Genomic DNA, 14189 nt, shown 5'->3' on the forward strand with positions numbered 1-14189 from the left:
ATATGGTTCCACTTATCTGAGTATCTAGAATAGTCAACATCATAGAGACCAAATGAAGAATGATGGTTATCAGGTATGGGGCAGAATAGTTGTTAGTTTAACGAGAATAGAGGTTCAGTTTTGCAAGATGAAAAAGTTTTGGAGATGGTTGGTGGCAGCGGTTGCACAACAGTGAGAGATGGTAAGTTTTATTTTGTAGGTTTTTTAACACCGTAAAAAACAATCTAGGGCCAGAGAGGCGTTATAGGCAAAGGACAGTTGTGGGAACCAAAAATACCTTTTTCTATACTGAATGGAGTGTTGCACACACTTTGCCACCTTCTGGAGCCTGAGATGATGTGTAAGTTTTCTTTGTGATGCAAAACCCAAGACGTGCAGAAGTTTCCCAAAGTGAAATAGGTTTCCTTGTCTGAGTTGGGGTGAAAATGATAATTTCAAAAATCAACTATGTTAAAGAGAAATCAGAGTGCCTTTATAAAGGGTCAGGTGGTAAATTTTATGTTATTTGTATTTTAATGCAATTTTATAAAAAGTGAAAAACCATCTATAGTTAATGATTTAAGGTTAGTGTTCTGTAATGGTAAAGGATTTTTTAAAAACTTATTAAGTAATCTCTACCCTCAACAGGGGGCTCCAACTTACCACCCCATGATCAAGAGTCACACACTCTACCAGCTGATCCAGCCAGGCATCCTGAAATGGTGGAGGATTTTAATTTTTTTAAAATTTTATTTATTTATTCATGAGAGATACAGAGGGAGAGAGAGAGAGAGAGAGTCAGAGACACAGGCAGAGGGAGAAGCAGGCTCCACACAGGGAGCCCGACGTGGGACTCGATCCCCGGTCTCCAGGATCACACCCTGGGCTGAAGGTGGCGCTAAACCGCTGAGCCACCCAGGCTGCCTGGTGGAAGATTTTAATAGTCACTAGCAGATTTACTTGTCATTCTTGGTTAAGTATCACGAGAACTGCTGGTTGATAAGTGACAATGAGAATTTTGCAGGAATTTTGAGCTGCATCATGACTGCTTCTCCTAAGTGTGGAAATACCAACATGAGTCTGGATTGTGTTTAATTTTTGAAGCTATTAGAAGCCCATTATTCAGTTTAAAATATGTAAACAGCTGAAGCCGTGAGATAACAGATTATGCTTTTGGTTAAAATTCTGGAAATCACCCTCTTTTTTTACACTAGTGGTGGAACAAAGAAACCTGTTTTTAAGATAAATAGACAAAAGTCAGTTCATTTTAAATGCAGAAAATTCAGAAGTAATCAACAATAAGATTGATGAATTTTTACTAACATATAAGTTTTATGACTCCACACAATTATCTAACACAACTGTTACAAATTATCATATAAATTAGTTGGACCATCATTTTGGTAATGAAACAGTTTGAGAACAAGAGGGTCTTTTATTTAGCCTTATGTTTTGAGTAGTGGGAAAACACACCAAAGAAGTTGCCTGTTGCCAATAGAGGACTAAACATAACAAGATTTAATTTTCCTTGAGATAATGTCTATATGTCCTTTTCTATTGTTTCCTCCTCCCATGGATAAGTTCTTAGTGGCAGGACCGTTGTATCCAACCAAGTTCATATGTATTTTCAGTGTTACTAGGTATTGCCAGAGTCGTTTCCAAAGCAACTTTTTTATTTTGCACTTTTGAAAGAGTTCTGACATTCCAACTAGAAATACACAATTAAAAACTAACCATCAATGCTGATTACCTTTATTAATTTTCACTTCCTGGATTGTTTTGGCTTATTTTATTCCTCTTATGATTTCTTCAGAATATTCTTGGGTTTTGACGATAGCTTTGTTTTTAGAGCTCTGATCTCGTTAGCATTGCCATTTTAATATAAATTGTTCCCTTTTTTCATCATTTTCCAGTTCTGACTTAAGTTTTGCAAACATCTTTGATTCAGATTTTATCTGTGATTGCAGTTTTACATTTTCAAGTAACTCTTTGGTGAGCTTTTTAAATGATTTTTATTAAACTATAATCAGCGAATGTGGTATTTCAGTTTTCTATTGCTAAGTGACAAACCACCCTGATTTTGTGGATTCTAACAGTGATGATTTATCATTTTTGTGATTCTGTGGCTTTCTGGTTGATGCATCTCCTGGTCCCACCTACCTCATTATCATGGTTGCCTGTCCCTGGCAGCCACGAGATCTGCAAAGCTCAAGATGGCCTCCCTCACATGTTGGCCACTAGATGCTGGCTCTTGGCTGGGAACACTCCCGTGTCTTCCTATCCCATAGTGGATAGACTGGCTTTCTTACCCTGGGATCCTGGGGTGCTTCTCAGTGACTTTCTTACATGGTGGTCTCAGGAAAACAGCCCAAGAGAGTATAAATTGGAACTCGGTTGCATCTCCTGGTCAGAGCAACTCACAAGCTCATCTCAGACTCAGGGGGGCAAGGAAATAGAGAACTCTTTTGATAGGAAAAGGTGCAGAGTTTCATGGCACCTTTGGACTTCCCACCAGATGGTTTATTCTCACAGTCTTCCAAAACTACCCACTGTCCAGCTGCCTCTGGCCCCCCCTGCAGTTAGGCTCCCCCTGGGAGCTGGTAGGAATCACAGGACAGATCCACACTGCTTCCCCCAGGAACACCCCGGGATCCCCTTGGGTTGTGCGAGGTGATTCCCTTCCCATGCAGACACCCACAGTGCTGGTTTCCTGTCCTCCCTGTCGAGGGAGGTGACCGAGTGGGGTCTGGTTCCTTCCAGAGAAGACCCATCCATTATGCCCGTCTGCACATGGCAGCACTGGTCATCATTACCTTCTGAAGATCCCAACACCACGAAATAACTGACGTTATTTAATAAAAAAAAAAAAAAAGCAAAACTGGAAAGAAGACTCTTAGTGAATGCATCCAGCTTTCCCAGCTGTGGCTACCGACTTTTTCTCTTTATATTGTGGTTTTTAAAACGTGGACGTGTGGAAAAAATCTGAACGAACATTCAAACCCATTCAGCACAAAGAGTCTGTAATTGCAGACCTATAAATATCCTCAAGCGAACAGAATTTGTTAAGGATGCCCCAGGAGCCTCCGCATTTAATCATGTAGCAAACCGCCTGAAAGAATAAGGAAAATGTATGACTTAATATAGAAAATCCCTGAATAGGGAACAGGAAGATTGATTACTTCAGCAGCTCAGCAGTGTGGTGAGAGACCCAGGCCTCTTCCTGACTCTGCGCTCCTACCCGCAGCCTGGCAGTCAGGCCAGCTAACACACTTCCAGGTTGTCCTGTGATGACGTGTGCCAGAGCAGGAGTTCCTTCTGTTTCTCCTGAAAGATGATGAACTCTCTCTCATGAGCCCCCCTCACACCTGGTTGTGAGGAACCTCGCCACTTGGTCCACGCTGAGCAACCAAAGACAATGTGTATGGAATCACCAGGCTTGCAGTTCAGTAATTAGGATTTAAAGTGCAATTGGTCAGCATTCCACAAAGACAGACACCTAAACAAAATCAGTTTCTACCCTACAACCCAGCAATTGCACTATTAGGTGTTTATCCAAAGGATATAAGAATGCTGATTCCACCCAAAAAATGCTGATTCAATGGGGCACATGCACCCCAATGTTGATAGCAGCACTGTCCACAGTAGCCAGATTATGGACGATGCCCAAATGTCCATCGACTGATGAATGGATAAAGAAGATGCAGGGGGCGGAATCCCTGGGTGGCTCGGCGGTTTAGCGCCTGCCTTTGGCCCAGGGCGCAATCTTGGAGTCCTGGGATCGAGTCCCACGTCAGGCTCCTGGCATGGAGCCTGCTTCTCCCTCCTCCCGTGTCTCTGCCTCTCGCTCTCTCTCTAGGTCTATCATAAATAAATAAATAAATCTTAAAAAAAAAAGAAGATGCAGGGGATATATATATATATATATATATATATATATACACAGACACACATCACACAGACACATATTTATACACATACATATATACATACATAAATGGATTACTCAGCCATGAAAAAGAATGAACTCTTGCCATTTGCAATGATGTGGATGGAACTAGAGGGTATTATGCTGAGCGAAATAAATCAGTCAGAGAAAGACAAATACCATATGATTTCACTCATATGTGCAATTTAAGAAATAAATATGTGCAGTTTAAGAAATAAAACAGATGAACATAGGGGAAGGGGAGGAAAAATAAAATAAGATAAAAACAGAGAGGGAAGCAAACTATAAGAGAGTCTTAACAATAGGAGACAAACTGAGGGTTGCTGGAGGGGAGGTGGGCAGGGAGATGGGGTAACTGGGTGATGGGCATTAAGGAGGGCACTTGGGATGTGCACTGGGTGTTATATGTAAGTGATAAGTCACTGAAATCTACTCCTGAAACCAGTACATTATATGTGAACTAACTTGCATTAGTTTATTTATGAGAGAGAGAGAGAGAGAGAGAGAGAGAGAGAAGGAGTGCACACATAGGCAGGGGCTGGGGGAGGGGCAGAGGTGGAGAGAGAGAAAGAGACTTTTAAGCAGGCTCCATGCCCAGAGAGGAGTCTGATATGTGGTTTGATCTCACAACCCTGAGATCATGACCTGAGCCGAAATCAAGAGTTGGACACTTAACCAATTGTGCCACCAAGAGCCCCTTGAATTTAAATTAAAAAAATAATAATAAAGTGGTGCTGAAGGTAGAAAAAACATCAGTTTCTAGATTTTGGGCAGGAAAGAGTCTGTTTAGATGGTGAAGCAACCTTAGGCATGCAGACATACATATCTGACCTGGGCACTCCACCTCCATCACTTTACTTCTAACATTTATTGAACAAAATTTCAAATAAATTATTTTAAATGTTTGCAAGTTCTGCCTTAATGATTTTTAGAGGCAGAGAGTAAGATTTCTTGCATGAAATCTTACAGAGATTCATTACTTCTACTCTAGAGAAACAATTACTCTATCGTTTCTCCCAGTGTTTTCGAGATGGGTTGAATATGACCAGTTTTTATTCAAGTGTCCCTGGGTGTGAGTGTGTATTCTGTGGCCTTATATGTGGCATGGACAGATTCATTCATGTATATGGAATAGGCAGATGATGGCATTGACTGACACATACCCACCTTAATACTAATTAAAATTTTATTCCTGTTGGTGTTACAAGGGGAAAGAAGAGCAAACTAAACTGCACTATCATTGAAAATAGTATTGAGGTCGACAGAAATTTATTGAAAGCACACACTTAAACACTGTTGTTCAAGAGCATTACGTCTGAAAGCAGCGCCCCAACAAACTAAAGACATATTTGCAAATGAAACTAAATCATTAACAAAAGTGGATGTTTTTCCTAAGAGTGACACAAATTAAGCTCCAGTAAATGCACATGCTCCTCTTTTTAGTGTAACTATTGAGAAATAGGAATCAGCATTGCCCGGATTATTTTTTTGTACACAAAATGACCAGAAAAATACATCATTACTTCACAGTTATCAGGTGATTAGCATTTAGCCTTACAAATCAGTTTCACTGACTGCATATATATTTCCAAAAGAAAACAACATGATTGTTTCTCAAATGTAATAATTATTTGTATCCAACTGTTTACCACATTTTGAGCTCTTTAGGAAGCCTGTTTTACCGAGATCCATTGTTAGCTACATCCACATATCTAGAAGAGCTCTTGTTCACGTAGTTGAGAGATCCACATCCTCAATAAAGATAATTTATCCTCAAAGAAGAGGTATAAGAGAGTTTTCCTAAAGGTGCTAAATCTTCATAATACTATTAAGCCAGAAGTTCCTAATTAAGTTTTTTTAATATTTTATTCTCTGGTTCACACCCTTGGATAAACTCATAACTTAAATTCTTTTCACCTATACTCTTACATGTTCCTATCTGCCCAGCCCTGAGTGGATGGGACAAGCAACATGGATTCATTTATTACAAGTGGTGTAGCTGTGATACACGGGAATGTTTTCTATTTCAGGTGAGAAAAAAAGTAGGTAAGAAGTAGCTGCATCCTGGCAGAGAGCACTCTGTGGCTCAGGTATGGTAGCTTCCTTCCCTGAATAAACTTGTGGTGTGGGGTGTTATTCAATGAGTGGCAAGCTATTTGTTTAACAGAATTTCAGTTAAATTATTGTCAAGACATTTCCTCAGCAGGAAACAGATCCTTGATTTATGGAGTAGTAACTTCCTTTTGTTCCTCTAATAAAAAATTCAGGAGCACATGAATGCTGCTTGGTTTCCACTTGTCTTCAGAGAAATTCGGTCGTGTGATCACTGTGAGGGATGTGCACATGGCAGTAGCTGTGAGCCTCACATCTGGGTCAGGGGAAGCCACCGGCCTGCCGCCTTCTGTGGAAGAAGCACCAGCCCTCTCTATGCTTAGGGCTGCCCACCACTTGATCCAAGATGAGACACTTGTTTTAAATTGACCTACACATAGGCTGGTCAGTGGCACTCTCTGAAGACAGTCGGCCATGAAGGTGTCTATCCAAAAGAGCAATGAAGGCAGAACTAATTCTCTAATGCAATCGAACTATTCCCCCTCTCTGGAATTTTTACGGCAGCATATGGACAAGAGTGTCCCACCAAAAGTGGAAGAAAGTCAACTCACAGAAAGAAGCGGTGGCTACAAGTGTCCTGAGTGAAAGCACAGAACAATGAATTTCTAGCACTGCCTCAAATTCTTTTATTCTATATGTCTTTGGGTAATATTAACACACACACACATAAACCTGAGTGAGCTTCCCTTACTTTCAATCAGAAGGGTTTAGTATAATCCCCAAACTGATTCTTTCTTTCTTTCTTTCTTTCTTTTCTTTCTTTCTTTCTTCCTTCCTTCCTTCCTTCCTTCCTTCCTTCCTTCCTTTCTTTCTTTCTTTCTTTCTTTCTTTTCTTTTCTTTTCTTTTTTTCTAGTGTGTGTCCCCTGATTGGCCTGGAAGCAAGAGCTATAACAGAAGGCATGTGTTACGTGACATCTGACACAAAGGAGTCTGCTCACGCACTCACCTGAGAGATCGGAGAACAGCTGCTTTGGGCGGCCAAGGTAATCTTCAATGAACTTTTTAGAGGTGTTATTTTTTTTTTCAAGTCCTGTAAAAGTCATTTAACAAGGTCTTAGAACTCACAGACATAAAAGAACCTAGTAGGAAAAATGAGTGTCTGGTGACGTCACCCCTCGTGAGCCGGGGAGGAAGCGGGAACTCCTCAGGGAGGCTGCTCTGTGACTCCTGACAGAGGTGAAGATGTGCTGACACCCTAGCAGGTGTCTCCCGGAAATCCCTGCAGACATTCCAAGGAGACCTGCACGAAGACGTCTGTGATGGTGCCATTTGTAATAAAGAAAAATAGTTCATGTCTTGAGTGAAAATGGATGAGAAATGGAAGCATATTAAATCTAGTTTGTCCTGGTTCCTATAAGCCCTGTTACAGTTCCCAAGGACCCTTACCATCCCATTTCACAGACAGAAAACCGAATCCCAGACACACCATGTGTTTTGACCAAGGAGTGAAGATTCACACCTTGGCTCTGGAGCTCCTATCCTCACTTATGTTATTTCTGTGACTTTCCTTTTGAAGCTGGCATAGGGACATCATGTGAGACAGAGCTAGCGCTCCGGTCGTGGCACATGGAGGACTCAGGCCCAGCCAGGCCTTGGCAAGTGCTCAGTAGCATTTGTTGAAGTGTGAGCTCCTGACACAACATGCAGGTCCTAGGAGCCGAGCAGCCAGACGCCAGGAAGTACCCAGGAGCTAGCCATCAAGACGGCAGGACCGCTGTCTTGGCGGCAAGACCACATCCAGCAGCCGTGATTTGGAACTACCATGACTCTGGGCTGAATCAGGTTGTTCACACACACAGTAGATTGGGGCAGGGTCAGCCTAATAAGGACCAGTAGATTAGCTGCTTTAGGGAAAGAGCACTTAGTTCATGGTGGGCTGGACTGAGGCACTTGGAGCTGGAGATAAGGCCAGTTTTCCCAGATGCTGTCGGCCTGAGTGGACACTTGGAGCTTAATGGGAATGCTTCCCGGCTTGGCCGTCCTGTGGGTGGCTAACTGCCGGGCAGTGAGTCCCAGAAGGATCGCAGTACACGTTTCCCTTCAAAATGCATCCCCTGCATATAAAGAAGCCCTCATGTGTAATCTAAGTACATCCCCCAAATTTAGTCACATTCTTTTTATCTCATTGCTAAGATAATAATAAAGAGAATATTCCCCAGTGGATGTCTGTGCCTCCCCTGAGGAAATCTCATTTTATTTCCTACTCTGAAACTGTTCATAAATCATTCTCCAGCTGAGTACAGTTCAGTGCTAGTACTTAGCTTATCTGACCTTCACATTAATTATTTTTATTACAGCAGCAGGAACGTCAGTGTGTTTTCCCCCTGCCCTCCGAAGCCATGTGGCCCCGAGCAGAGTGGCTCCCGTCCTGCCACCGGCGGCTCTTCCGGTACCTGTCCAGCTGCCCCAAGTGTACTAGCCCAAACCCCATGTCCTGTCATACCAATGGATGCACGAGGCCCGTTTGTGTGTGTGTGTGTGTGTGTGTGTCTTAGATGCGATTAAAATTCTTACAAAAACTGAAAGTGAAATGAGGAAATGATTGGGCAATCGAATAGAAGGGCCAGTGCCAGGAAGACCTATCATACCGGGGGGGGCCCCGCGATGCGGCCAGGCAGACGGAGGGAAGCTCAGGAGAGCTCTCCTGAGGGCGACCGCGGAGCCAGGCCATGTAGTCCGTGTAGGACATGAGCAAGCACAGCTCACAGGAAATGATCCATTCCCTGCGCTCACTTACTCGAAAGGTCCAAACCTTCAAAGTTGCGGGAGTGCCATGGATGGTTGCACAGAAGGCCAGCAGTCACGCCTTTCTCCTTGCCTTGAGAGGGGAGAAGAAATGAAACTGAAGGAGTGTGTCTCCATCCTCCCCCTGAAGGAAAGCCCCTCTGTCCCATGCTCCAAAGATGGAACGCTGCTGACCGTGACCCTGCTACTGGCCCTGACGGCCTGCTGCCTCTCCGTGGTGTCTTTCCACAGGGCGGCTGCTTTGCAAGCGGAGCTGGGGAGCCTCCGGGCGGAGCTGCGGGAACAGCACACTGAGGCTGAGCGGCTGCCAGGCCCTCCGCAGGCCAGAGCCAGGGCCCCCAGGGCAGCCATGCGGGAGACCCCAGCTGTCACCTCAGCTCTGAACGTGAGTTTGCAGCAGCTGCGGCCCCAGGTTCGCCCCACACCACTGTCCCCCACACCTCAGATATCTTTGCAATAACTTGGGGTTTTTCTCTCCTTAGGGAATCTTGGCACCATCCGCTGCAGGAGAAGGCAACTCCAGCCAAAGCAGCAGAAACAAGCGTGCCATTCAGGGTCCGGAAGAAACAGGTAAGTTTTGGGTGCAGAAGCATTTGGGAACCAGGGAGCCTGGCATCCACAGGTGTGGAGGCTGGCCTCTGCTTTGGGGTCCCGAGAGTTGATCAGTACTCAAAGACTGTGAGAGGTGCATTTACACCAGATGTGGCTTTAGGACACAGCCTGTGCATTGGCACATTGATGAACCTGCATGCCACGTTTTGTCCTCCAATGACCATAGTGAGGGCTGTGCTGTCCTGGCAGCATAAAGGATGAGAAAGAGCCTAGAGTCTTCCTCCAATAGATCGTGCCTGTGTTGGAAACAGTGTCCATCACTCCAGCAGGAAAGCACTTCAGGTCAGTATAGGTTCTGTTTACCCGAGTCATAGACAGTCAGGTAAAGGTAAACACTTCCTGAGGGCACCTTGTGTGCCATGCAGCCCAGTGAAGCTCCTGTTGGGAGCAGGTGCGTGTTTGTGATTTGTTTATTGCTGTAGTTCTAAAAAAGTTCTTTTTACACACACACACACATGCACGCACGCATGCATGCATATACACACAGATTTTAAAGCTTTTCTTTAATGCTTTTCCAGGAAATCCACAAGTTTGTAATCTTCTTGTAAGAGTTCTTTCATGATTGCTGCCTTTCTTTCTGTCCCACTTATTCCACAGTCTTAGAGATTCCTGAAACCTTGGATTGGGCAGGGCTTCCCCAAATGTTTGATTCTAGTTCCTGCATTTCAACGATGAAAAAGAGCATTACATTCATTCAATAATATCACAACTTAAACAATCCCTGGTATCCTTTCTTTCTTTCTTTCTTTCTTTCTTTCTTTCTTTCTTTCTTTCTTTCTTTCTTTCTTTCTTTCTTCTTTCTTTCTTTCTTTCTTTCTTTCTTTCTTTCTTTCTTTCTTTCTTCTTTTTTCATTTCTTTTTTTTTTTTTTTGAAAGAACTCGTTTTGAGCAAACAGCATGGGCCTGATTGGAGCATGCTGGGATAGTTATTGTCACGGCTACCATTTCCTTAGGTCCTCACGCTGGCCTTGAGGTGAGCAGAACAAGTGTAGTTCTGTACATATATATTTGTACTTGTGGAGGGAAGCACACACTTAGAGACTAGGTGTTCTTCCGTCAGACCACACACACACTCACACACATTAGATGCTTTGGCTGGAAATGTATTCTTCACTAACCGCCTTATTCATAGAAAGAAAATTCGTACCTCTTTCTTAAAACCATAATTGTCTACATATGCTTTGTGTCAAGTATCAGAAACAGTTGGGTTTAAATATATATAAACTAGGAAATGTGAGTACTTTTACTATACTTTAATACGTGAATTATTTTCATACTTTGCAATTTTATCATATGTATTTCCTACCTAACTGAAAAAAATACAGCATATATACTATGGATTTATTTTTGTGTTCACTTATCATTATGCAATAAGCATTTTCCCTACTACTAAGTTATTCTCACACATCCATGTTAGTTTCCTGTCACACAGTTATTTAACATGACCATTTCCAAAACTTTTGTGCAGATTTCTTGTTTCTTTCTTTCTTTTTTTTTTTTAAAGATTTTGCTTATTTATTCATGAGACACACACACACACAGAGAGAGAGAGAGAGAGAGAGAGAGAGAGAGAGAGAGAGGCAGAGACACAGGCAGAGGGAGAAGCAGGCTCCATGCAAGGAGCCCGACGTGGGACTCGATCCTGGACTCCAGGATCACATCCTGAGCCGAAGGCGGCGCTAATCCGCTGCGCCACCTGGGCCACCCTCTTATTTCTGATGAATTGCATGTTCCATAGAAAGAATATCAGAGATAAAGAGGATAAACATCTTTATCACCCTTACTCCCTTTTGCCATGTTGCTTCCAAAATGAATTATAAATGTATTGCAGTCAGAAATGCAGTGTACAAGTTCTCCACATTCTTACATTCTTTTAAAATTTATGTTGGCTAGCTTGGTAGTTGTAAACAGTATCTCAAATGTAATTTGTTACTTGCTTACAAATAAGAATTTCTTTCTGTATATTTACATAACTTCTAATTTTATCTTCTGCTAATTTTTATTTATAACTTCCCTCATTTGTCCTAATTCTTTGTGATTTTGAATGAACTATATTAAACATTTTGTTTATCAAAATTTCGCTGTAAATATCTTCCCAATATCTTGCTTATTTAAAACGTGTGCAGAGATTTTACATCTGTGTATGTAATATGATAAACTTTTCCTTCTGATCTTCTGTCATATGTCAAAGCTAAAAATGTATTTCTTCATAATTTCTTACATAGCCTATTCTATTCTCTACCACTTTGACTTGTTTATAACTTTGTGTTTTAGTTTGTTGTTATTTAACTCCTTAATCCTCTTGTCATTCATTTGGTAGATCATGTCTACTAGCTTTAACTTTCCCTTTCTTCTTTAATTTTTTTCCTTCTGAATTATTCCTAATATCTCAACTAAATTTATTAGATGATTCTTTTTAACTTGTTTGCATTGGAAAGTTTACTGTGTTGTATTAAGTTTCTCACATATAATTGAATCAATTTTCATTGATTTACTATTCTTTTTATCTGTATTAAATAAAATATGTTAAGTATTTTGTAATATAATGAGCTTTAATATCTCATAGAGTCAGAATGTTTCAATCTTCTTCAACCTCCGTGCTAGTATTCTCCAGCCTCTGCACATTAGGTTTATGAATAATCCTTAACTTTACCATTGCAAAAGAGCTGCAAAGGGCTCATTATAGCAGGTTTAAGAAGAAAGGACATTGAATAAGAAATTAATTAACTTCCAGAGTCCCACTTCCATAAATACCCTCTATTATATTTAAATTTTCCTCCTATGTGCAAACTTTTACAAATTTGTGATTCTATGGCATCCAAAAATCATATACTGATTAAAAATTTTCTCTAAATAAATTTGTAATTTTTAGAAAGTTTGGAAAGTAACAAAAAATTGTATCAAGTGAATAAAAATTTACCCAGTTTCCACAGCCCAGATATAACTGCTATTTTCATAATCATAATTTGCCTGAGATTTTCATAGACCTTTCATATAGTATATATGTGTGTATATATACATTATACATATATATTAGTATAGGTATATATAGTATGTATGTAAATATATCAAATATATGTATAGATAACATATATATGCAATAAATAGTACCCCCCATATATATACACACTAACACTCATAACGTCCATAGATCTGAGAGGAGATCTCCTCCCCTTGAAGAGGAGGACCTCAGTTACAGGTCATATCTGCTATTCCTCATTGGTGAAACTTGCTTGAATGTCATTTTAGATGCCATCCTTCTGTGCAGGGAAAATGTAATTTGCTTAGTACTACAAGAGTAATGTGTATGTAACCAAAAGGGTTGTCTGGAACTCCTTGACTCCTCTCTTTCTTTTCTTTCTTTCTTTCTTTCTTTCTTTCTTTCTTTCTTTCTTTCTTTCTTTCTTTCTTTCTTTCTTCTTTCTTATCTGTTTGGTAATGTCCTTTCTTTGGAGTTGAGAAAATTCTGTATAATTTGAATCTATGCAACTTTCTTTGTTTTTGTTTGTTTCTATTCTAGTTCTGATTTTTTTTTAAGATATTTATTTATTCGAGAGAGAGAGAGACTATGAGCTGAAGGCAGTGGCAGAGGCAGAAGGAAAGGCAGATACCCCACTGAGCAGGAAGCCAGATGTGGAGCTCAATCCCAGGACCCCGAGGTCATGACCTGAGTCAAAACCACAAGTTGGACACTTAACCGACTGAGACACCCAGGCACCCCTTGTCCTGATTTATTTTAAGTAAGACTCAAAAACTTTAGGTTGTCCCTGTTACTTTCAAACTGTCCATTATTGTTCTTATTTATTAATTTTCTATATGCATTATAGAACCATTGACAGTTTCTGTTGGAATTTTATGCAAATTGTAACTTTGAAGAAGAAAATGAATTTGTTCACTGTTTAATTTATATAACCAATAATGCTTAATATCTTTTTATTAAATAAAAAATCTTAAATTTCCCAATTAGATAGAATTTTCTTAGGTTTTACTGTTCTTTCATAGTTAATCATTAAAAAGGTTTTGTTGTGATTTTAGAGTTCTGGGATTTTCAAATAGCTTATTAAACTGTTTTAAAATACACAGAATTTTCAACAAATAATGTAGCATTCAATCTCATGGATAGTTTTGAGCCACATCAACACCCTTACTGGACTTGTACTTAACAGAATTATAATATTGTTTCAGATTTTTTTAAAGAGTAGTCTGCTTTCTATATATACTCCTCAATATCAGTGTGCCATCATTTTATAACTATGTCAAATAGGTTCAGAACTAACTATTGCTAAATAACATCCCAGGACGTTGCCCGTTTTTATTTCTCTGTAAATCCAATCTAAATTTCAGCAGCACTTCAGTTTTATTGTGTGCTTGTTCAGTTTGTAAGTAAACTCCAGGGTGTTGGGCAAGAACACACCACATCCTCAGTATGTAGCACACCTGGGATTACATAACACCCAGGGGAGGTTTGTATGTGTCCTGTCTGTACAACCTAAGAGTAGAGGCTTCTGTGGTCCAGGTCCTCTTTCTTTGGCACATTCATTGTGATACTTCCACACAGTAGGTGTTCTATGAATATTTGCTGATTGATTTGGGGCTTACTATGAGGTAAGATGCAATGACTTGACATCATTTGAAGAGGGAGTGATTTTCCCATATTTCTTCCTTTCTCAGGTTTAGATTGGAGGCCATCTTATGCAATTTTTTAACTTGACATAGAAAGCAGCTAATTTACCAAAGGATGAGTTTGCTTGCAAGGCTAGAGTTGCAGGGAGAGTTCAGGGGCCCCTTGTCCCA

At 40.7% G+C, this 14189-nt stretch overlaps 1 protein-coding gene across 1 annotated transcript in view; it reads left to right on the top strand.

Annotated features, from left to right (window-relative positions):
• The window catches only part of TNFSF13B (TNF superfamily member 13b), a 78095-nt gene that overhangs the window by 38130 nt on the left and 25776 nt on the right, over window positions 1–14189 (top strand). Inside the window, exons 2-4 of the mRNA XM_055335682.1 lie at window positions 6892–7021; window positions 8336–9168; window positions 9266–9353. Of these exons, the coding sequence (XP_055191657.1) occupies window positions 8812–9168; window positions 9266–9353 (445 nt within the window). The 5' untranslated portion in view covers window positions 6892–7021; window positions 8336–8811. The remainder of the gene's footprint in view (window positions 1–6891; window positions 7022–8335; window positions 9169–9265; window positions 9354–14189) is intronic.

Source organism: Nyctereutes procyonoides, unplaced genomic scaffold (assembly GCF_905146905.1).
Source record: "Nyctereutes procyonoides isolate TBG_1078 unplaced genomic scaffold, NYPRO_anot_genome, whole genome shotgun sequence".
Classification (NCBI taxonomy): Eukaryota; Metazoa; Chordata; class Mammalia; order Carnivora; family Canidae; genus Nyctereutes; species Nyctereutes procyonoides.